The sequence below is a fragment of the Salminus brasiliensis genome, chromosome 1 (genome assembly GCF_030463535.1).
Source record: "Salminus brasiliensis chromosome 1, fSalBra1.hap2, whole genome shotgun sequence".
Lineage (NCBI taxonomy): Eukaryota > Metazoa > Chordata > Actinopteri > Characiformes > Bryconidae > Salminus > Salminus brasiliensis.
Genome location: NC_132878.1, coordinates 61,242,695 through 61,268,860, shown reverse-complemented (window position 1 = coordinate 61,268,860; position 26,166 = coordinate 61,242,695). Strand labels below are relative to the sequence as shown.

At 37.8% G+C, this 26,166-nt stretch overlaps 1 protein-coding gene across 1 annotated transcript in view; it reads left to right on the top strand.

The window, feature by feature from the left end:
- Nucleotides 1-1,005: 1,005 nt before the first annotated feature.
- itpk1a (inositol-tetrakisphosphate 1-kinase a) overlaps nucleotides 1,006-26,166 on the top strand; it is a 27,500-nt gene continuing 2,339 nt past the window's right edge. Inside the window, exons 1-10 of the mRNA XM_072684936.1 lie at nucleotides 1,006-1,352; nucleotides 2,455-2,571; nucleotides 6,464-6,488; nucleotides 16,407-16,532; nucleotides 17,153-17,270; nucleotides 20,573-20,671; nucleotides 21,090-21,130; nucleotides 23,160-23,325; nucleotides 24,618-24,685; nucleotides 24,845-25,007. Coding sequence (XP_072541037.1) covers nucleotides 2,477-2,571; nucleotides 6,464-6,488; nucleotides 16,407-16,532; nucleotides 17,153-17,270; nucleotides 20,573-20,671; nucleotides 21,090-21,130; nucleotides 23,160-23,325; nucleotides 24,618-24,685; nucleotides 24,845-25,007 — 901 coding nt within the window. The 5' untranslated portion in view covers nucleotides 1,006-1,352; nucleotides 2,455-2,476. The remainder of the gene's footprint in view (nucleotides 1,353-2,454; nucleotides 2,572-6,463; nucleotides 6,489-16,406; nucleotides 16,533-17,152; nucleotides 17,271-20,572; nucleotides 20,672-21,089; nucleotides 21,131-23,159; nucleotides 23,326-24,617; nucleotides 24,686-24,844; nucleotides 25,008-26,166) is intronic.

Here is a 26,166-nt window from a genome sequence, read left to right as displayed (position 1 = left end):
TCATCATACCGGAAGTAGCCATTAGAAAGTGGGTAAATGATTGACATGAAGGGATGCACATGGTCAGCAACAGTATACTGTGGTATTCAAGCGATGATGGCTAAAATGCACCAAGATAACACTCCCCACACCATGACATCACCACCGCTAGCCTGGACTGTCGACTCAGGGCAGGTTGGGTCCATGGATTCATGCTGTTGGCACCAAATTGTGATACTCTTCTCCATCTTCTTGGCCTCCAAGCTTTGATGTGTTGTGCATCCTGAGATGCTTGTCCACTCGCCTTCACAACTGCACCAAGTGCTTATCTGAGTTGCCTTAGCTTTTCTGTCAGGTCAAACCAGTCTGGCCAGTCTCTGACCAGTCTCTCCCAACAAGGCATATCTGTCCTAAAAGACGTCTCTTACTGAATGCCTTTTCTTGATTACCATTCTGAGTAAACTCTAGACTTTATAGTTGTGCTGAAAATCCCTTGAGATCAGCAGTTATAAAAATATTTGAGCCAGTCCGTCTAACACCAACAACCGTGCCATGCTCGGATTCCCTGAGGCCTTCTTTGTTCTGATGGTTGATGTAAACATTAGCTGAAGCTGTTGGTCCACATCTGCATGATTGTACAAGTGTTTTATTTGCTTAATTTAATATATTTGAAAAAAATAATTAAATTCAGAAAATAAGTAGTAATTGTGTCCGAAATGTGTAGACATATTCAATTCTGCATTTAGAAAATGACCCAAACGTGCCATTTGAACCGGGTTGACCATACCTTTGCTTAAGGCTGTGTATACAGTATAAACTACACACACACACACACACACACACACACACACACACACACACACACACACACACACACACACAAAGTTCGACTGCCATTGACACGGACGTACAATAAGACCCGCCCATATGGGGTGGAGCCATTGTCGTCGTGGCCAATCAGAGCGCATCCCCGTACACCGCAGGCTGGCAGCTGACGGAGCGTGTGAGTGAAGCAGCGCCGGACAGAGATGGTTTTCCTGAGAGAGGAACAGCCTGAGCCACACCAGCAGGCTGCACACTGCCACTACCAGGCTTTACAGACCCCTTTCTGAAAGTGCTGCCGTGCAGGAGGACTACAACAATGTGACTTTCCTTCAGGGATAAACTTAATACACTAAAAAAAACTGTTAGCATTATAGGCTGCTCTAAAAAAAAAAAAAAAAAAAAAAAAAAAAAACCCAGGATAGCCACATTTCTGCTGCTTTACTGCTCACGAGGCAACTACTGGCTGTTCCTCGTCGGTCTGTGAGTAGACTGACCAGAAATACAGGAGAGACATACCAGCACCGGCATTCTGGCACTGCTTTCGTAAGGTAGGCTGGAACCACGACATTACCCTCACTGTGCTTTTCTCTTAGCCTCCAGCGCTGGATACACTGAACATATCGAACTAACCCACTCATCGGCGAGGTAGCCAAGAATCAGAGCAGGGCAGAGTGGCCATAAAGCCACACTCAAATAAAAGTGCACTTTCTCCTGTGAAAGAATGAAGTATCAGCAGTAGTGCCTTTCCAAACACACCAGACAAAAACTCCTGTCTGTAGAACATGAAGAACTGCAGTGGACCTTCTTACTGCATCCAGGGGTAAAATAGGAGCCCGTGAGGTTGGTAGATTGTGGGCTTCTCTGTTTAGGGCACTTTTGGGTCAAATAATAAATGCAAAAAATAAGTAGTAGTAGTAGTACAGTGATTACAGTGTTAATTACTGAAGTACTTAATGTTAGCTTTCCCTTCTGTGTTATTAGTACATTTTATGATACCATGGAAGCCCATTCTCACAAAATAGAGGAGAAGAAATTACCATGTTTCTCCTCCATCAGAATCTTCCAAAATATTCCATCATTTCCTAAAAAACATTTTCTGTTCGTTTAGGATCTTGAATGAATGGCATTTTGAAATAGGTGAACGGAAATTGTGATGAATCATTACCTTCACATAGTAAACCAATATTTTGCTATATTAAGTACAGCTATTACTTTTACTATCACTATTAATTTAGTTGAAATTCTGTCATTATTTCATTACATAAAAAATGATTGATGATAAGTCACCCAATTACCATATGGCTGCCAGAGAGAACCAGACAATGAAAACTGCTTGAACTGCTTGCTCCTCTACATGGAGGAAAAACATTTTTACCCTGATATTCTGCTGTTATTATGACATTGTAACGTAGTTAAGGTCATAATGCACTTTTAATGATGATACAGATACATACAGTTGTTCTATGCTCAGGAGATGATGATGATGACTGATGATGTGTGGGATACCCTCAGAACAGCGTACTGTTACGTAATGCAATGCCCCACCACTAGTTTCTCCCCCGCTTTACTAAGAATGATTGCTGGTGTAAACTCATCCACTTGGATCAACACCAACCTTTAATTTAGTAACTCTTGCAATTTTGTGCCCAGTTTCCCAGCCCCAGTTGCGGAGATGCAGACGTTTGGGAGAGGAAAACGAGTGGGATACTGGCTCAGCGAGAAGAAAATCAAAAAGCTCAATTTCCTCACCTTTGTGGACATGTGCAGGTGCGTCCAGCAGCGAAACCCTTTAGCACGGCAGCAAACACCCTTATCTGCTCTCACAGATCACAATTCAATATTTACTCCAGGCTCTCATCTAGTGTTTAATTGCTAGCACAATTTTCAGGAGTTCTGATAGACTTTTAAAAAGGGTCTAAGCACATCAGGTCTTAACACAACTGGAACAGGTCAGAAAAAAGACTCATCAGTAATACGAGCAGTGCTATTAGCCTGCATTCAGCAGTACTGTTCACTGATGATCTCATCTATATGAAAATGAAATCATTACAATGTTTAAAACTGAAATACCCATATAACCAGGTACTCTTTAAATACTGGTGGTACAAGTGTCACAAATGTGTTCTTAATTGGTAATTGATTCATTTCCCAACCATCACTCAGTGAGAATGTATCTGCGTTCACAATTTGTGGAGAAGCATCACTGTGTTGAGATTACAAGCCTGTAATTTCTCAGCTCTTATTTAAGACATAAGATGTGTGTTCATATGCTGAGACATCACTCTGTATAGCGATGAAATCTATTTGGGTGGTTCTTGACTTTTTGTATTTTATAAATTAGTGGTGTAGAAATTCACATAATTCAGAAATTCATAATTCAGTGTGATTAAAAAAGTAGTGTCTTGATTACATTTTTCCATATACCTAAATATGTTAATGTAATTTAGCATTCAACTTTGTAAAAACACATTTAATTTAAAACAAACACTGTTATAGCTTCCTGATATTACACTCAAACCACAAGCTAATATGTGCAAGGGAGTGGTCAGAAATGACCAAAATCATCCCCAATGTTATCATTCTCTATGTTAATCCATCCCTCCCCCTTTAGCTCCCCTTTGGATTAATGCTGTTATGTGCTATTTCTTAAGATATTAGAATTCCATCCATACTAATGGGGTGCTAGTTTAAAACCCACCACCTCCCTTGCTTTTATATATATTCATGTGACAGCAATGATATGTTGTATCTAGTGGACAAATCAATATTTGAAAAAAATATATATAATATATTGATAATGATTGACTAAAATTGCGTGAAATCAAATTTTTTGCATTAACTTTAACTAAACTTAACAAAAAAATTTAAAAATAAAAATTCATGTATACATGATACATGTTTTTTACGTCACAGCAACGCAACAGATACATACATTAAACATGCATTATTATGTAATGTATTGGATTAAATTGATTGAACTGTGTACATCATTTCCAAGTGAATAAAGTGAACAACATCAAGGCAGATTTGTCTTTCACTCTACTCACTTTTTGCCAGTAACCGTGTTTGGTGTAATATACTGTATTTGTCTGGAATCCTGGACAGCGTATCATTGTACTCATGTAGTCCTTTGTGTTTGCCAGTAGATCTTTATCTGGGCAGTCCTTATCTAGGGGACTCCCTTCACAGACGTTGTGTGCTACAGTATCCGAGATTGCATCAGGGAACTGTGCTTCGAGTTTGTTTGAACTAAAAAGCTGCTCTGGAGCACTCTTAATGATACAGTAATATGGGCGTCTGTGGTGTTTTGGCCATAAAAAGGCAGAGCTTGGACAAAGTGCGCTGGGTGAGTTACCTGGGTGAGCACCAAGCTGGCTGCCTTGTTTTTGAGAGGCTTAAGAGTAGCATAGCTTGCATATCTTTGGAGACTCCGCACATTCTTAGGTGTCTGATGTAGGACAGTTCTTGTGACTTGTTACTCTATTGATTCAAACAGTATGTCCTCTCCAGGAAGCCTAGCTTTGTAGTAGAGCACAGGAAGTTTTCCTTAAAGTTACTAGACCTCTGTTTTAAGTGTACAACAAGTTCAAGCAATAGGAACAGGATTAATGCAGACAAGGCAGTGTTTTGGAATTACCTTTGGAATTACTTAGCACACGTCTAGTGGTAACTGGTTTGTGAAGAGAAGTTGTGTGAACATGATGGGCAGGCATGTTCACATCATCCATTATTAAGGCTTAAACCCTTAAAACCCCAATGTCTGGTATGTTGAGAGAATATGTTGTTAGGAATAACTGTATTCTTTAAAACAAGCATATGCTAGAGAGGGTTCAGTGAATAAACACTACAGTGAAACTATTTATGGTTCCCAGCAGAGACTTTCTTTTGTTTTAGAACCATACATCCAAACCAAAACACATTTAGTAATCATGATTGTTGCAGCACACACATAAACAAACCTGCATTCTCCATGCCATTTTCCATATTTCCTCACTGTCATGCAAATACCTCTTATTTCCAGATTGTCAAATTCACATGAGCAGAAAAAAAACTCTTAACTTCTAATAGAGTAAATGTAAAAAGATTATTTTGGAGCATTTCTATTGGTCCATTCATCACAGAATTGTAACCCAAGAACAACTGCTAGATTCATATTCTGGTGAAAGGTGAAAATGGAGGTGTTTGCCCACCAGCGATGATATGTTAGTTGTTGTTGTGTAGTCTATGAAATTGTGAAATATGCAGTCTCTGCCTGACTTTGGCCTTTTTTCCTTCCGCCAAACACATGGGCACACAGTGTGTCCAGATTTGTTCGTTCTAGTTAGGGGAGGCAAGTGTATAGAGTCTATTACAGCAATATATTCCCATAACTTTCTAACTGAGGGTGCATTCAGCACTCTTTTTTTTGATTTTGTATCATTTAGACATCAAAACTAACATCCAAAGTAAAGAATATATTGGTTAAATGTCTGTTGTAAGCTTCCAATATTTAAAATTAATCTAAAGAACAGCTATAAAATACCGAAATTGACCACTGTTAGCTTAATGTTAACATTAGGCTAACACAGGGTAGTAGAAATCTGTATGATCTTAGTGAGGCTAACATAAACAAAAAGCTACTTTTAGAGCGAATTACAAGATATCTGTAAAACACTGCTGTGAAATGAAGAGCTTGGCTGGGTCAACTTTAGAAAGTTGTATGGCCTGTCTGCAGCAGCCATTGTTGACTTCTTCTCCACCTGCCCCTCTATTAAGTCAATAATAGCAGTGGTCATTAATACTCAAATTGAACAAACATCTGCTCACCATGAGCAGAATAAATAAATAAATAAATAAATAGAAAACATAAGAAATTGTAAAAGTGTAGCCACCTTACATAATACGTCCATAGTAGTAACCAAATCATTTTCAGTAGTAAATTAACAACTGAATAGTAAGCTGCAAGTTGAGGGGTTAAAACAGAAGCCACTGTCATTCTTATTTGTCACATGACTCACTTGTGTTGTCAGCACTGCATTTACAGAATCAGCCATCAACCTCACTTTGCTATCTGATCAAGATCTCATGTTGAAGGATTGCTTTTATAGTCTTTAGGCATGTTGCTCCACTGCATGCCTGACAAACTGGTGCAATTACAGGCCTGTGGGGCAAGAGCTCTTTCATGTTGAAGCATTAGGCATATCTATATATATATCTATATATATATATATATATATATATATATATATATATATATATATATATATATATATATATATATATGTGTGTGTGTGTGTGTGTGTGTGTGTGTGTGTGTGTGTAAATTATCACAATAACAAGACAATGTCATCATATTGCCCCCCCCCCCATTAATGTCAATATAGAAAATATAGAAGCTACAATGTGCATGTATGTGTGTGTGTGTGTAAGCGGGAATGTGGAGAATTTCAGCCCTATTTGTGTGTGAGAGAGCAGTCCTCAGCCAGAGAGGGATCCTCACTTACAAAAGCTCTTTTTTAAGGTTGCCAAGTAACAGGATTTCCCCCACTTTTTTCCACTTCTGTTTAAAACAGCCATTCTGTTGAATGTCAGTTTTGTTATTGTATAAATTCCTGTCCATTATTCACTAGTAACATTTCAATACTATACACTCTAACCCCCTTCTCTGTCTGTGTTGTAGGAAAAGGGGCATTGAAATGGTGCAGGTAAGCAAGGTCTATGTGCACTTTTTGGACTGAGCATCTACTTTTAAAATCAGTAGATGAAAGGCATTGTTCATTCCATGGTTATACAGTACATAACCTTACAGTACAGTAAAATGAATATTAAACAAATGTCTGTATTTTCTACTTTGTTCTAAAGCAATATTCATTATACTGTACTAAATGTCATAACCATGGAATGAACAAGGTCATTTGTAAAGGAATCACATATTACTAATGTTGATATTTAATGTCTGATCTTTCTGAATTCTTTAAAAATAACTAAGTTTAATCCAACAAAGGAGGCAGTTTAGTGTTTATTTTTCTGAATTTAAGGCCACAGTATTTTTGATGGCAGTAAGGGTGAGTAGATTTGCTGTCAGATTTTGTCTTAAAGCTCAGTGTGGAAATAGAAGAATATAATGACCTTTAACTGGAGGAAAGAGACCACAGAAAGGCCACATTCATGCAAAAAATAGAACTTTCCATTCTCCACAGTGACCACATAGTGAGCTGATCACTGGTTGAGCCTAATGTTAAACATGCCAAGCGGTCATTTTATACTAAAGAATGTGTATTCTTTTCTTGTAATACCTCAGTTAAACCATGATGCAATCTAAATGTGTTTTTCCTATAAACCTTACTAGGAAAAACAGCTAGGCTCAGTGTCCATCGGGTTTCCTGCTGCATTATGTCATCATGCATCATCGGGGGGGGCAAAATGATATTTACCCAATAATACACATGGCCAGTATCTCATGTTATAGCACACCCTTTGTAATGTGTATTATTGAGAGTGTACTACAGTTCTATTCTTGATATTTATTATTAGATTTTGAGACAACAAAGACAAAACAGCTGATGTAAGCCATGCTGCATTTAAATGCTGAGGAATGGTCATTGCTCTCTGTTCTCTTATATATTAGTTTCTACTCTGGTTCACAGTGAGGTGCAACATGATTACGATATGATGCATTAAAAACAGAAATGTCTCATGCATCATGGTTTAGAGCACTTCATTGTTTGTATGGGAATGTTTTGGTTCTGTTATTTGCATGCTCATTGCTTTCTGTTAGTTCATGATATTATTGGTTATGGGGATTTTTGGCATGTTTTTTTAACTATTATTCTGAACTTGGATTGGATTTTCTAATGGCTGATGGTCATTGCTAGGTTACAGGCCAATGAGAGGGCCATTATGGGAAGATATGTTTGCACTGTTAGAGTGGCTCTCAGGAAATCACAACTGTGGTATAATTAAGTAATAATACATAACAATACAATAATAAAAGTTGTGCTATGCCATGGAAGTTTGCACGGGTGTGCTGAAGATGCAGGCACAAGACTGAAGGGTCTCCGCATACAGCTCTCCGCTCTACACCTTATAGTTTTTCTTCGTACAAGTTTGCCAACTTGTCTGTGAGTGTTTTTGTTAAGGTGGAACATCAGTGTGATGCTTCAAACACAGAAACCAATAATATTCTTTCACCTCCCCCTACCACTTCCACCCTCACCAATCATCAAGCATCAGTAAACACTCAAGTGTCATGGTAGGAAAGGAAAATGCATTATAGTTTTTGGTTCACGTTGACTTTATTTGAGTACTTGTGACAGTCCTTCTATACAGTGTAGTCAAATCTTGGGCCATTCCCAAACACTGGCATTCCCTTTTGTATCTAACTTTAGGGAAGCAGATTGATTTAGTAGGTGTAGGTTAATAAGCAAGCTGTGAATTAATCAGTTCCTCTCAAATATCTCTTTGGGTCTAGAGTTTTCCACCAGTCTGCTGTGCTACATGACGCAGTATGGCATGCTGATTAGGACAGGGGCGCATTCTGAGCCTTCTAGCACAGACTAATTAAGCTTGCTTGGTTACTTTTCACAGCAGCTTGTGCCAGTTCAAGGACTACTCAAATCAAATTGTTTAAAGTAAGTGATTGTTATATTGTAACTTGGAAATCATAAACAGCTTCTGTTAGACTGTTTAAAATGCAATTAGCTGTCTTATCCAGGTATTATCAGGTATTCTACCCCATAAATAGCATTTTTTAGTGCTTATTTGTGTACTTGGGGTCAGTCTATTGTTCTCAGAACACCAACAGCTTATTTAATCTGCAGATCCCCTTCTTTTTTTATCTGATTCATTTTCTCAGTCAGAGCCCCTTGATCAGCTCCACATGCTTTTAGACCCACAGATTTAAGTTGTCTTCTCACAGTGAAAGAATGGACACCAACATCTGTGGATTTGTCAGATCTGGAATGACAGTGGAGATGTGCTATATCTGATGGGTTTTAATTGCTAGATGTTTAGGAGTTTAGGAGTGTATCATTTTTTGAATTCTTTTTTCACTTATTGTACTTGACACATTTTACTCATCAGTTTTTGATCAAACTGAGATACACAATCCCATCACTTAAAAGTAAAGTAAGCATGTGGACTGAGGTGGTTGAGTAACATTACAGGATTTTGTATGAAGTTGGGTTATGCAGTGTTATGCAGTTCTCGTGAGCATTGTCCTGCGTACTTCTCCATGCACTTCAGTTACATACTGCTGTTAGCAGCATGCTAAGCATGGAGTAGCAACGACAATTACACTATTCTTTCTAACAAGTCAGTGGAGTGTCAACCTGAGTTTGAAGCTGCTATTTTAAGGTGAAATTGTTACATACCGTTGCTTTAATTTCCTTTGAAATATCTTCTGAAAAGTGAAAAAAAGAACTTCTATTTAATTACTGTTCTGACTGGAAATGAAACAGGTGAAGGGTATCTGATTTCTGTACAGTACTGTATATCTACATATATGTTAACTGTGCTAACTTGTTTCTGTGGTTTTAAAGCAACACTATGGAAAACTGGCATTTCTTGCCCCTGGGCTTTCCTTATATTCTGAAAAGTGTAATTCGAGCTTTGAGTCACAACTAAAGGACATGTCACAAATATGACTCGGCTAATGCAGCATTATGCAGTTCACACAAGCATTGTGCTGTTTGCTTCTCCAAAGTTCTGAGCCTGAAGTAGCAGCAACAGCAACGCTGTTCTCCCTATTACAGGTCAGTGGAACAGCACAATGATTTTGAAGCTGGGCTGTTGAGAACATCTTTGGCAACAAGAAACTAAAATATATTAAATAAACTAATATATATTAAAAAGTCACTCTGCTTGCTGATAGCTCTTGTTTTATCTCACTGATATCTCTAATTACCTTGAAAATGTGTTGGATCCATAGCTATCCATGGTATCCATAGCTTGCCCGTGTGCAGTAGAACATCAATCATTTAATCATTTATCTTCCACTCCATGTTTTGTTTCCGTGATTCCTTTTCGGCCCTCATATAAGATTGTTTTAAAGTGCTTTGGTCCTTACTGTCTACCTTAGAGAGGCCTGAGGAATTAGGTGGTCTGAAGCTGGCTAATTTTGAAGTACATTACTCAGCCTTCCAGACGTGAGTTACTGTATACAAGTCTGGATGAATGATGAATCTTTGGCCCTCTGGAGAACCCTTTGAGACTGCATTAGTCAAACCACTACGACTTCCACTTTCTTTCCAATCATCTTTAAGCCCTCTTTTATCAAACTCTCATACAGCATTATGCAACATCTTCCAAAAATAGACTAAACTCTCTGAACTCACGTCATTATGTCCCATATGGCACAGCTCTGCTGGGCGATCAGCCAAAATTCTACAGTTGTGTGCAAATTGTAACCTGAAATAAGTACAACATCTGCATATTGTAATGCACACTTAGATGTTTGCTTAATCTAACATATTGGAAAAACATAAAATGTGGAATATGCAACATTTATGGCACATTTTATGTGTTATGTTTTAGTTAAATTCAGCAGATAACGTGTACATTAAGGGTCTTTAGCCTTAACCATCCATTGCAGGCGGGGCATGATCAGTAATTGAAGTAATGGGATAGCCCGGTTCATGACCAGGACCTTTCATGCCAGGGCGACATACCATAAGCAAGGGAATGCTCAGGACATGCTCAACCCCATCAACGTCTTTGAGACCCATACAGGCCCTGAAGGTGCTCTGCCCATGCACTTAAATGTATGGTGACATCTTAGATACACAGCAGCAAAACTGTTATATGCTTAAATGTTATATGGTCATGAGCCCCTGGAAGCTGCCACTATAAGTCAGAAACTTATAGTGCCAATTTTTATTTGGAGTATAAGATATTGTATGTCTGCTGTCATCCAGGGTCACTTGCTAATAGGGGTAGGAATCTCTAGGCCTCACAATTCGATTTAATCACGATTCAGAGGGCTATGATGTGATTATAAAAACAATAATTGATGCAGCTTGATCTTGATTGGTCCATTTATCATTAAATGCTCACACAATGTAAATAACAACTGCTTTGTCAAAATGGTGAACTAGAGATGAATGGATTTGATATGACAACGACAGTATACAGTATTACAGTATTAGAGCAGACAGTACTGCAGAAATTTAAGGCACCTGAAAATGATATGTGAAGCCATTTCTCTATGAGCATTTATTTGCTAAAACCCCACTAACATTAGAAATAATACAAATAAACAATACTTAGTGATTTTATATGTGTGTGTGTTAGCTTAGCTATTTCTAATCCTCTCCTTAATGATGGTCAGTACTTATATTTTCCATCCAGTACCTAGTTCATCAGTCCTGAGCTGCTGGTGGAACTGAACAAATCTACACAGTCCTTACAATTTAAGGACCCAATCTGTGTTTTTCTAACTGCACTTTTCTGACACATCAATAACATTACTGACCAACAACACATTCAAATACATACAAATTTTTCATACAAATTTTTTTCACCATATTTATGTCTATTTGTATTTATTCTGATGATGTATAGTTTTCTTACACGCTTACTGCTGAGCCAAACAGACGTAATCAACTTTCTTGGCTGCCTAAGACTGGTGCAGAGTACTATACTGTAAACATGTGTACTTATTCAGAGAAGAATTTACTTTGATGTGTCTAATGTGTTTATCTTCGATTTGCATCTATCAGTGTTATATTTGATTATGCAGAAATATTTGCTTTAGGTCTGTTCGTCATTCAGCATTTGTTTGAACAGGACATGTTTTTGTGCTGTTTGTGTCGGTTTGGCAATTGAAGAAGAACATGCTAACATATAACAGCTCAGACAAACATGAATCATACTAAAGAATGAAAAGTGGTAGTCCTGCATGCAGAGTGTACAAACAAATAAACCCTGGCAAGTCTTGATTAGAGCGCCTGTCTTTAGTGAAAATAAACCGAGTGAATATTTATGATGGTATGCCCTGTTCACTATTTCAGGGACTCTGGGAACAAACCCAAAGTCAGCCATTCTTTGTTTGGGGAAGTGAATGTGAAGGTTGCCTAGATTGTCTGTGTGTTCCTTCATTGTCATAGTTCAGAGGCAACACATGCAAGTAGGCAGGGCAGGGAGACTGGGTCAAGGTCCTGCAGCCTTCGATCTAGCTCTTTTACTATCTTGTAGACAGCTCAAGATAAGGGACTGACTCAGCTTAAACACACATACACACACAAATGCAGTGGGTTTTCCTCCATTCTCTGGTGAGTGATACTGAATTGACAAGCGTGTAATGAATAGGCACTGAAGGGTGTGGAAAGCAAAGAAAGAAATGGAGGGACTTTGACCCGATTTTGCGTCATGCATTACCTGCCTGTGTTACACCCAGTAATAGATTGTGTGCTGTCATAACAAATCTCTCATAAATCCTGCAATCAATAGTCTAATCAACAGATATATGTTTGGTTTCGTCTGTTAAGTGTTAAGGTGCTGTTTTTAGCTGTGAGCCCTGTGCAGTCTGTCTTTAGAGCCTTAGTACTGGACAAAGTAGATATTTGTAGTCTTTATTCCAGTACAGAAGAAAACCCTCCAGGGTTCACTCATGAGCTCACATAGTTTAATAACAATTTTAATAAAAACAATCCATTTCATTTTACTGCATATAACCATCTAAAAAGGCACATTTACACTACAGCATGATAATCTAGCCAAATGCATTCAAGAAACCATTTAAAATTGGGTGTTATCTTTACTTATAAAATTATAACCATTAGTTTTCTTAATATTTCTTTTGAGAAAGTGTCTTTTTCCTACTGATACAATTTTTCCTACTACATTTACATTGTTACTATCAATAGCACCCTACATGATTTTAAATGCTTGATTATTCAGAATCTACTACAAATAATTCACTATAGATTATGTAGTATCTACTACATGTAACACAGTGCCTTCTATAGATTGTTTGGTATCTACTACAGACAACTCAGTAACTATTGTAGATGATTCAGTATCTACTACAGATAAGTCAGTAACTACTATAGATTATTTGGTATCTACTACAGATAATTTAGTAACTACTATAGATTATTTGGTATCTACTACAGATAATTTAGTAACGTAATTAGATTATTCAGTATCTACTACAGATAATTCAGTAACTACTATTGGTTATTTGGTATCTACTACAGATAATTCAGTAATGTAATTAGATTATGTAGTATCTACTACAGATAATTCAATAATCCATATATATCTTGTCTTCATTGTGGGTCTTCTGTAAGAAAAGTACATGTAGACAGTGTATATTGTATTTTTCGTTAGGACAGTTAGATACTTATACTGTAGTTTTTATTTCCTCAGTCATATCTTTCATCTCTGCCATCACTGTTCTTCTTCTGTAAATAACTGGAGTTAGCAACTGATGATAAGATAATTCTGCATTCCTCGTCACACTTTTTTGTGCTTGCTGGAGATACATTTAGAACAAATGCTTCATTTCTGTTACTGCATTTGCATATATGTTGAGCATTTTATTTAACTTTTTATTAATAGTATATTTTTATCCTTAACAAATAGGCCTGATGAATTGTAGACTGGTTAGGGCTAAATAGATAATGTTCCATAAGCATTAATAACTAAGCCAATATATATTCTCTGTAACATGATTAAAGTGTAAGTTGCCATCAGTTAGTTTCTGCTGAATGAAGGACCTAAATATCAGTTAAATTAAACATAATCTTTTCCCTAACCCTATGTTAAACCCAGACCCTAACCCAAACCCTAACCTCAACCCTAAACCTAACCCATACCCTTGTCCTGAAACCATGGCCCTGGTCCTAATTCTAACTCTATCACTGTTTGTCACCAGATAGTTTGAGTTCTTGACAAAAAGAGCATACTAGTAATTTTACACAAAGTGTTCAAATTAGCCATCAGTAAGGAATAACATGATGGCCTATTATATAAAGTATTTACATATTAGCTTTTCTTAAAAACTATAGACAACTCCCTTGGAAATCATAAATCTGCATAATATTGATCAGTTGTGCACATGCTTTATTGGTAGAGTCATTTAGCATCCATTCATATTACATAATTCAAGGGAATTATCTGATCATCAAGGTCGTTTTCTGAGTATACAGGGAAATGTTTGCTATACACCCTTGTGTTTACACTTTGGATGTAAAGATAACCTGTTCCCTATCCTCTGGCAAATGGAATCACATGCTGATTCTGATTTTCAGGAAAAACCGGCTGGCTAGATTAAGAAGGGGAATAGGGGATTTTTTAAACTGCTACAACAAATAGGACCTGATGATGTGCTGGAAGCAGTTAAAGCTTCGGCCTAGTAAAGCATACTACCCCCCACCCCAGATACATCATGCTTCCTAAGAACACAGCTGACGTGCGTATCAGCTGAAGCACTTAAGCGGAATGACTCGTCTTGACGTGGCCTAGTATGTGCTCTTTGTCAAAGACACGTGTGTGTCTAATAAACAAACAAAAGTGTCTCCTGGACATGCTCTCCATACCTGTTATCTGCACTCAACATTGACACACTCATTCTTTCAGAATATTTCCAAGCATCTACTCGTGTCAGATTGAGGCCTTCTGAGAAAGCTACCCAAATATATCCTCTTCTGCATTTGTTTGTTATAGCCCTTCAAAGGATGACCCTTGAATGAGTCACTCTGTTGTACAAAATGACATCCACAGGCTGACCCCTCCCCCTGCCATGTCCATAAGCTTCTGCCTTCTGCCAAAAGCCCTAGTGAGCTGTTCCAAAGAAAACAGTAGCATGTCTTAGAGGGTCAGTCCCAGAGGAACTGTGACTACAATTTAGGCTACACTCACAATCCTTATTTTTTGGAAGATGTAAAGGTATCTAGTCAAGATACAGAACTCATACTGATCTCAAAATGTTGGATCTGGGGAAAAAAGAATGAATCTGATCCAGTTGCCTGAAATAGCAGACACTCACTCTGTGGGATGTGATGTTATTTGCTTTGTGTTTCTTCCTTTTGGATAGTACAGTGATAGAGAGCATAAAAACCTATTGTAAGTGAAGTGCTTCAATTAAAAACAGCTCAATTTAAAGCGAAGTAGTTTTTGAAGAAAAAAATGATTAGTTAGCAAAAGTGGTATTGTGCTAGTGTCTAGATGTAACATGTAACATTAAAAGATAAGCTGACTTTATTTATCCAGGATCATCAGTTCCCACGGTTTGGTGATTTTCCTGCTCAAACTCACCTGACTAAGCTGATCACCCAGTTTAGTTTATGTGTTTGAACAGGGAAATTACCAAACAGTTCTGGACTACAGGGAGAAAATAGGAAGTTTTTATTAACTTTTATTAAGAGTGAAAGTGATTTAACAGTTTATTAATATTAAACCAGTTCTTAAACACAAAAGAAATTTGTTAACTTACTTAATTATCAATTTAAGTTAATTACTCAGGTTAATTTACTTCCTTACTAACAGTTTCCCAACAGTTTACAGTGTAGGGGATTCATTGTTGATAATGTGTAAAACACCTTTATAGTGGTTCTGGAAAAACATCAGTGAGCGAATGGTTCTATATAGCATCATTTATTATTATACCTGACTATTTTTCAAAATTATATCACAGAAAACTGTATATACTAGTATTAGTAAGTTACTTAAGTACTTATTAAGTATTGTTTTTGGATGCTATGTAGGGTGCTACGTATTAAGTCTGCACTTTATGATTGCATACGCACATTCTCATTAAAAATGAATTAATGCAGATAGCAGCAGGTGATTGTGGTGGTTTCTTGTAGTAGTAGTGTCATTTTTAGAAGCTGCTTATCAAATTATGCTCAAGAGACCCTTTTTTTAATATCACCACTGTTTTTCCTTTTTAAAATAGCAAGCTCCTTCTTGGGGTTTTGAGAGCATCATACATTAGATGTGTAGTTTAATCACTCTGAACAGCTAAAACAGTTTGTTTTATTCCTCTAAACTCTAAAACAGATGGTTAATTAAACAAATATTCTGTAGAGATTTAAAGAAGAATTCAGTTTGATAATATACAGTTGTGTCTCAGTTTTTTAAGACAGTAAAACTAAGGAGTGGCTGAAAATGTACCTTTAGGTCTATTGTGATTGGTTCCATTTTCTATTTATTAAAGAAAAAGAACAATATTTGAAAGAAAGGCTATAGTTTAGGTGTTCCAGTTTAATGCACTACGTACAAGCTCATATGATATTGTGTTATGTAATATGATATTGTACAATTCAATTCAATACACTTCAATACATTGTATGGTTAAATTATTACTATTCTTTTTTAATCCTGTGTAAAAGTACCAACTTAGGCCATCTGTGAGATGTGTCAGGCTTTTACAACATGTACTGACATTTATTATATTACATGTATTAAGATAAGCTTTTTCTGTGAAAACAGTTTATTATAAACTGCTTGCTGTACCCCTGATATTCTGCTATTGACTACATATCAAGATAAAGGCTTGGAGGGTTGTAGCTTTACCAGAAAATCTATTTTCACAATTCATTATTCATGTTTTGTCATGGGAGTTTTCCTAAAGGATTACCACTGAAATATGACCTCTTGACCCTGTTGTCCCCAACCAGCTGGACCTCAGCCAACCACTGGAAGAGCAGGGCCCCCTGGACGCCATCATCCATAAGTTGACTGACCACATCCTGGAAGCGGACCAGAATGTCACAGAAGCCTTATTACTTGTGCAGAGTGTGCAGGTAGCTATGACCATAAACTGTTGATGTCCAAAAGTCTGTAGACACCTTCTCAATTCTTTTGAAATCAAGGTTGTTACCAGAGAGTTTGTCATCCTTTGCTGCAGTTACAGCCAATACTCTTCTGGAAAGGTTTTACACTAGATGATAGAGTATTGCTGTGTGAGGAAAGTGATTGCACTTAGCCACAAGAATATTAGTGGGGTCAGGTTCTGATATTGGATCAGAAAAACTCTGACTCTTCCTTAAGGTGTCTCTTAGGCTCATGTGCAGCTGCTCGGGGTCACCCCATTCTATTTGCATTGTATTTCTAAATAATTAGAAAGTGGATTGTGTGCAGCTCAACACCTATGTCAGCAATGGGTGCACCGCGGAAAAGCTGAATTTACTAACTAAAAGGGGTGTCCGGAGACTTTTGGACATGCATTGTATGTGTTATGTATGTGCTCTTCAAGTCTCTTAAAATGAATTCATTCTTTTTTTTTTCAAATGTATAAAATGGTTTTGTATCTTGTAAGCAATTTCATCTTACTGGCTGCTGTCCAATGCTATAATTGTAATTATCGACTGTTTAATTGGTTACTTGCTGTGTAACTGTGTGTGCTGTGTTTACTCCCTTTCAGGAATACATTGATGCCCACCCAGAGACTGTCATTTTAGACCCACTTCCTGCCATTCGAACCCTGCTTGACCGATTCAAGTCCTACAAGCTAATCCACAAAATAGAGGAGAGCATGAAGGGTCTGTATTTGTGTTCACAGTTTACATAATGGTTGACTGATAGCATTGACGAATCCATTATGGAATATCTAGTATGCGTCAACATGCTGCCTGCAGTTACATTACCAAAGGCTGCAATTGTACATCCGTCAGTTTTTTGAGAATGGAAAAAATAACCCATCTTGTCATTGCTATTCTAATTATTGATACATAACCGTAATTGTTCTGAAATGTTTAAGCATGTGCTCCTTCAGTAGTCCTTTGAGCCCTCAAAACGGTCCAGCCTGGCTAGGGGGGGTTGGCTATTTGCTCTTTCCGCTGGACGAGGATGAGGCTTACAGGGGGCTTATAGGCCAAAGCTGCTGAGTCGTTCATTCTTTATGCCACTCGCGATGTGCATTCATGGACAACAGAGAGGTCAGGAGGCTCGTGTGTTTTAGCTAGATCCCCCACCACATCACCAGCCGGAATGATGGCGTACTGCCTAAGGAATTTCACCACATTTCCTCCACCTGTGTGTACATATCACTGGTCTTGTAAAGTCACTGCTCCCAAACTTTCATTAACACCAATTTATGTTAATAATTAATGCTGGGTCCATACTACAGGATCCAAAAAATCATACCCAATTTGTGAGAGACTCCACACATATTCTTTTTCTTTACTCATCTTTTATTTTTCACAGTCCCCACACTTTCAGATTATGTTCACAACCCAGAGTGACCAGTGGTCCCTCCTCTCAAGATGTTGCAGAACAAACATAAATTTAGATGGAAATAAACATTGCGGACAAACATGACGCACAGATTGCCGTACTAACTATATGAGCATTTTCTAGTGAAAATGTTCAAGCTAAATATAACCTGGGATGATACAGCCTGAAATCACTAGGCCAGTTCTCAACTCTCAGCCATGTATGGCAACATTGTTCATAGCATAGACATCGATCTGCCAGTGCTCTACCTACAAATTCATAGGAACTGTTACTAGGTTGGCCAAGCTTTATAGAACATCTGTAAACTAACTAAATGGTCTTAGTAGCAATGTAATGTTGAGCTTCCAGTTTAATGTTTCCTGAACTAGACTGTGCTTTTTTTTAGATAATAGGTAAATATAATTTGAAATGAATTACACACCCAATTTAGTCATGTCCTCTTTCCTCCCACTTGCTAGGCCGCTCCTTACCGTGCACAATGTGACCAGAGCTGGGAGGGTGAGGTCTAGAACATGGTTTCTCCAAGTGACACCAGGGTTTATACACTGTTCTAACACACTGTCATTGAACAGCTCAACACACTTGAGCATAATCAGGTGAGACACGCCCATCTTGGCTAGCAGATGATGAGTGTGGAGAGGGAGGGTAATTGATCCAGAAAGACTGAAAGCCAGTTATGCTCTCCTTAACTTCTGTAAAGATGGTTGTGGCATCGCTGGGGGTTGAACTAATGATCCCCTAATGACAGTGCCAATGCGTAAATGATTTCCCAACTGGGAACCCAAGTGCCATCATTTCACAACAGGCCTGTAAAGCTTGTCCAACCTTGCAACAGTTGCTAAGAACAACCACATTTGTTGGCATGTTAGGTAAATTCCATAAATATCGGTTGTGTAGAACCATGGCAGAGCTGTCTGCCTCTTCCATGGAGACGTGTCGGTGCCAGATGTCAGTCGAGGGGTATTGTGAGGTTAACAGCCTTGGCTGCAGCCCATGTGTCTCTAATAGGGGAGAGAACTGTGTTTAGAATTCCAAGGCACTGACTCTTTTCTTGGGCTGCCTCACCAGGCAACCACTTCCATGGCTATTAGCTTATGAAACAACACAGTGAAGGATCCTGGGAAAAAGAAGATAACACCACTAATGTACCCACTGTATCCCACAATCTACATTTACACTATTTTTTCTTTTTTCTTTTTTTTTAAACCCTACTCACTCGCCTGCTCCACGTGCTGGGTTGTGATTCTGTTATTATCTGCATGAACAATCAGTGGCTGAATTTAGCTTCTTAAATACAGGCACTTTTTCCATGAGTTGATGTGTAAGACTTGTGATTAGATGTAATGAAATCAGTAGGCATTGGCTCAAAGGTCCTGTGTTTAGCTGCACAGCAAACACTGCTGTTAGTCGATGATAATAGTGTTTGGTTTGAATGTACTTAATCACTGTTATACTCAAATGTTCCCTATATATCACCACACATTTTTAGCATATGCGCTCTTACAGAAAAGATGCTAGAAAGGGTTTTTTGAGTGATGCCACAGAAGAACTAACCATAATTGGTTTGAATGGATCCACTTGTTTAAACATTTAAATGTTTTTTCACACACACACACACATCCCTTTTACATAAAGGTAGTAAGGTAGCTAGTTGTTAAACATGAGCTCGTTCTGTCAATCAGAATAGACCCAAACCAGAGAATTCATTTGGCCGCATTTTTCAACCCCAGTGAAAACCTTTCACTCAGTGCAGAGCAAAACAGTTTTTCATCCAAAAACTGCATCAATAAGCTAGAGCTTATTTTCTTTCAAGATTGAATTCGTTTACATAAAGAGCTGAAGATCAAAATCGAGATGGAATCATACAGATACTCAATACAGTTTAGCATCTGAGAAGTAACCGTGTGTCCAAGAATAATATTGTTCCTTAGAAACTAGCAGAATGTGGCAAATTTGACAGTAAATAATACTGAATTATTAATACTGTAAGATTACTGTCTAGTGTGATATATTTTATCCGAGCTCAGCTAAGAATTATACCATTAAGAAAGAAAGTAAGCTGAAACAAAAGAAAACAAAAGCTGGTCTGTTCTGGACTGTGGCCTTGCCTGTCTCTGGAGGACTCGGCTGTCTCCTGGATGTTTGTGTTAGAGAGGTTCCACATGGCCACAGTTTTTCTCCCTCACTTTTTTAAACTTAGAGACGTGGGGACGTTATCAAACCCAGCGAGGACATCCTGGGTTACCATATTTATCAAACTAGGCAAAAATACAGCTAAAATTCATCTCCTACTGGAAGCATTAAACCAACAAAGAGAAGTATTTTCTCAAACTGTGCTTATAATGTGACACAGGAGTGGTAGTCCTTCATTTTGCAAACCTTGAAACATCAAGGGCTAGTTCCCTGGGATATGGATTAAGCCTATTAATTGCAATGCAGATAGTTTGCCATTGATCTAGAGCTTAAGATGGGTTTTTAAAACTTTAAAACTTTACAGACATTCCAGACTTTTATAAGGCCTGAGTGTTTAATTAAAGTGGTGGGACTGAGCCAAATGATTCAAAATGATGCTAATAATGTGCTAACTCTGTGTTTCTGTGGTGGGTAGATGGCAGGATTTGCTCTCCTTCGTTTATGGTGCTCAACAGTGAGTGTGGCCCAGACATGCTGGAGCAGCTCCATAAGAATGGCATCACCTTCCCCTTCAGTAAGTTCATCTATTAACACAGATTCTTTCTGATAAACTGATTTCGCTTAGGGATGATAATTGTGATGATAAATATTTTGACTGGCTGAAGTGGCGCATCATTTCACATCTGTCATCATTAATAGATGCTTATAAGTGACTGGTAGAGAAGAATGGTTTAGTTTCCCTCTCCCTGTCAGTCAGAGCATTGTTAGCTAATTATGGCTGTCTATACTTGTAGAATTCTACAGGGACCTACAGCATTAGGTTAGACGTAGGTTAGATGTAGCTAGGGAGAAGCAATCACATTGCCTGATGCTTTTTACTGGCAGGCTACAAAACAACGTTGAAAATCTGTGTTCTAGTTCTGGCATTATGTTCCTATCCCGATGTTCTCAGTGGTGATGGATGTTTTGTACTGTTTTCTGTTTAATTGCAGTCTGTAAAACCCAGGTAGCACATGGCACTAACTCTCATGAGGTAAGACGACACAACACACTTGTGTGGCCCTTGTTCTGTTGTCCACATCCTCAAACTTCTAATCTATTGCATGAACAGATTTTCATCACCATCAACTCAGAGCCAGTCCCTCCTCCCTCAGAACACACTGTGACTCACTTCTACTGATTGTAATCTCCAGTTTAAAGCAATCTGAAGGCCCACTGTGTTCTGCAGTACTTTATCATGTTTATTGCAGTGGAGGATGAATATACAGTATATTGCCTGTCAAAAATTTGGAGACGAAAAATTATTTTGCTTTTTTAAGACTAATAAGCATATCATTAGTGTCACACTTCTGTCTCCAAAAGAAATGCTCCAGAATAACTTGGTAGAAAATTGTTTTACATTGACTTCCATTGAAAGTTATGGAGTTTTTTCTTTCTGCTGTAAAAAAAAAAAAAAAAAAAATATATATATATATATATCTAAAATAATATACAAAAACGATGTCTATCATATACCAAAGCATCAATTTTATAATGGAAGGCAAAAACCTTCTTAACTTTCAATGGATGTGTTGTTTTGGATGACCTACGGTAGAAAACGGACACCCAAGGACGGCAGCAGAAACGGGTTAATCTGGTCTTGATAAGACTGTAAAATGACATAATAATGACATGCTGTTGTTTATTTATTTTTATTACATCCTCCACCCATGAAACCTGACTGGTCCATTTATCATGAAAAAACTAAATGTAACAACTTTATGTCAAAATGTGTAAAATGACAAAAATGGACAAGGTGTTTGTGTAACAGTACATATTTATTTCATGTTATAAAACATCTTGTCATGTCATGGATGTGTTGGGTTGAGTTGGATTGACTGATGAGCATATTTTCTTTGTCGATTGGCAGTATGACATATTAACATACCCTTTGAGCTCCGCTTGTAACATTGGTGTGGTTTCTAGTTTTTCAGAAAAAGTAGTAATAGTTCGTATTTATTTAAACACACACTATAACCTTTGGTTTTTCACAGTGTGTTTTTTAACAGTACTTTAAAACAGATTCCTTTTGAAATTAGTTCAAGCTAGTTAGACAAGTTGGCAAAAATCTCTTATTGAGAAATTGCGTATCTCAATCTTTCTCAGAAAACTGTTTGTTTAAAATCATGTTTATTTTGTGTGGATGTGAATCGTCACACTTTTACAATAGATTGGGTTTGTGAGTGCAGTTGAGGTTTTTAGGGATAATCATGATAGGCTATACCTTGACTGTACTAAGTATGTGATCTTTTCCATGCAAAAAAAATATGCACTCTAACTGTATGTACTTTTCTGTATGTATTGAATTTGTGTTTACACATGTACACACAACTTTACAAATGTAGGTGTTCTGACAAACACTGAGTCGTGTATTACATTTGGACCATTATTTGGATTGAATGGTTACTGTAAAGCTTCTTCAGCCTCACAAAAGCAGGCACAAAAGAGCACATCTGTGGGCAGAGCATAGATAGATCAATGGAAATGTAGCAGATGTACAGAAGGTCCATAAGACTTTGAGAGTAGTTGTGGATCAGTGTTAGGGTGGCCATAATATCTGTGATCATTTCCAACATACATATCATAACCAATCAATGCATGTAGCCGTCTCTCCTAAATGTTTGTCCCATTGTGGATAGCTAAGATTAATGTGTTACTCTAGTCTGATGGAATGAGTGTGCAGGTGAGTTTTTATGGTTGTGGACACAGAGAGTTTATGGAGCTCATAAAGCAGAACTGGATTTTAACTGGGCTTCGCTGAGAAGCTTTAGCTAAAAGAGCTATGGACGGAGGTTATCGTCGTAATGTGGAAACAGACTTCACCACACCTTGTCCATAAAAAATAGGGATGAATCTCTATGTCTGTAGGACATTCTTTACTTATGGCTAATGCTAGAAATAATGCCTTAGTGTTCAGTTCTCAAGCTCTGTCTGTAATCATTTGCTTTGTTAATGTGTAACCTGAGCTTAGATGTTAGATGCTCATGTTGTTAGTTGTGTTACTGTGGGTCTTTGCCCTGTAGATGGCCATCATTTTCAGTGAGGAAGACCTGAAGGACATCAGGCCTCCGTGTGTAATCCAGAGCTTCATCAACCACAATGCTGTGCTTTACAAGGTCTTTGTAGTGGGAGAAGCCTACAGTGTGGTGGAGCGGCCTTCCATCAGGAATTTCCCTTCTGGACCTACAGGTCAGTCAGGTCACCAACACTACCTTGAAATGAAATTCTAAGAAAAAAATGCATAATAAATTAAATGTATATTTCCAGTTCTAAAATTGTAGGTGATAATGAACCCCTGAGGACAGCAGTGTGGTGCAGAATGCATTCTGGGATATTTGGCCATTCCAGGTCCACTCAAGTCACCTCCTGATTTATTCTTGATAGAGATTTGGGCCTTGTTAAGAATGGCAGCAGAGTTATGGGTGTCAGTAAGTGAAGTTGCAAAATTGTAGGCCTTAGTAAATGAGGTTATATGGTTTTGAGCCACTGTAAGAGAAGTTGCAGAGTTTTGGTCTTCAGTATGGGAGGTTATTGAGCTTTGGGCCTCAGTAAGAGAGGTAATAGAGTCTTGGGCCACAGTAAGAGAAGTTACAGAGCATTTGATTGCAGTTATTCAGCCATTTCACTATAATCAGCTGGAAAAGGTTATTCGGTGCAGAGGTGTGTGTGTGTGTCTGTGTCTGTGTGTATATGTGTGTGTATCCGGTTGTCCCTATTTAGTAGCATGCCTTTCAAAGCCTCTGAAAGCGGCACAGACAGATCATACAAACCACACTAATAAAAGTGTTTCATTGGATTGCCAGCAAGCATTTACAGAAGATTTAAAAGACCTAGTCTTTTTTGGCTAGTTTTAGCATCTATAGTCATCTTGGATCACACACTGTACATCCCCTTATAAAGATACTTTATCTGAAGTTGTTTATGAAATAATGCTCTGTTTAAAGGAACCTGAAATCATTGGCAAAGTAAGATTGGCACTAATGGCTCCCCTGACCTACTCCACTTAATGCTAATACCCCCTAACTATCAGTAAACCTATTCATGTCTCCTCCCCACTGTCAAATCTTGGCAGTGTTAATATTTAGACCCAGTTTCCTGGCTCTGTGTAAAGGGAAAAGGTTTGCTTTGTGTTACATGGTGTGTAGTGTAGTCAAGTGTGCCCCCCACTGGTCACTGGTGATCTTGCAAATTTTGTCTTTCAATGTTAGCAGAATGCCAATAGTCACATACAGTGCATTAATAATGGTGTAATAATGTCATTTGTAAGGAAGTGGTGACATACAGTATACACAGTATGCCAACAATCACACACGGTATATCAGTTACATTATAATGGAATAAGTAATGTCTTTGGAATGTAATGTCTCATTGATGGTCTGTAATTGAATTACACACCAGAAAAGCTGTATTTTGTATAAATATAAAAATAGAATTGTTAGTTTAAACTCCTGTCAAGACCTTGATGTTATTCCCTCCTGCAGACAGAAGAGCCATATCCTTCAACAGCCATCATGTGTCCAAGCCTGAGTCTTCATCACACTTGACCTCTGTGAGTTAAAATGCCTACTATTGTTTATTATAATATTATTATTATTATTATTATTATCTGCTGTTTCTATTTATTCTTATCAACAGTATATATATAACATATTCTTTGCAGGGGCTTCTTGTAAGTAGACTTCTGTTGGTTTGTTTGTGTGTTCATTAGAGGGACAACTTGGAGGGCCAGTGCAGGACGCCTAGTGATGATGTCATTCAGAAGATTTCAAGGTGCTTGAGACAGATGCTCGGAGTGTCTCTGTTCGGGATTGATATCATCATCAACAACCAAACAGGCCAGCACGCTGTAATCGACATTAATGCATTTCCAGGTAGGCTCTTTAGTTAGGATGTAAAATATTGGTTACAGTAGTGAACGAGAAACAGTAGAAGAACAAGGAAAATTTGTGAGACTGCCAACAGAGACTACGTTATTTTTCAGGTAATAAAAAACATGCATATCTGATGCATAGATATAGAGAAATATAAAAGATTTCTCTCTTTCTTTCCTATATATATATATATAGTAATATAAGAAGCTTAAACTAATACTTTGTAAGTGTAGCGGTTCAATGTTCATTAAAGGGCTTGTGTCCCCAAACTTTTGATGGGCTGCGACTAAGATTACTTCTATAATTGTCCTGTAGTGTTCCTTTGAGCTGTCCAATTGCACATGCTCTTCTAGGCCACATGATGTCAGTATAGAGTCAAAAGGGGAGTTATGTGTGATCTAATGGTACTGTACTACCTCACACTGTAGATTCAGACAGAGTCTTCATACACACTTTTAATATGTGTAATACTAGTGAACAGGTCCACTGAACATGTCCTCTAGGACAACATTCTGTATTCAGTTTATTCCTTTTGTTCTCCTGAAAGATTCAGGATCAGCTCTTGTAGCTACACACACACAGCTGTGTTTGTCACCTCATGTTAGATACTCAAAAGCCTTCAGACCGCCTTCTCCCTTGTTGCTATGGAGATGATATGTATGCAGTAAGGCATAACAGTGTCTCAGTGGTATATCCAGCAGGTCCCATGATAGCAGAGGAGACAAGCAACACATATCTGCTCTCACTCTCCCTTCATCCTGTCTGTTGTTTTATTAAAAATACATTTCTGCAAGATGACGTCACTACACTCCCGTATTATCTTATTTATTTACTCTGTTTGGGACATTGTTTTTATGTAGCAAAAACAGTTGCAAATCTTTTTTACATGACCATTTCTCAACCTCTCTTAGACAAAAAGGCTACTTTGGCCTTAAGACTAATATATGCAAATGACCTTTGTTCTGAATGGCTGAACGGGAACTTTGTATTGTGTCTCATTCAAATTGTAGTCCAGGTTGAAATTTATGGAGGAGACTGTTACATTTGATCTAATAATAGAAAAGTCCTCTCACTCATTTTGGATGGTTATGTCCTTGGAAGGCCCGTAATGATTAATTAAAAATCATTTTATCATATAATAATCAGTTTATTCATATAT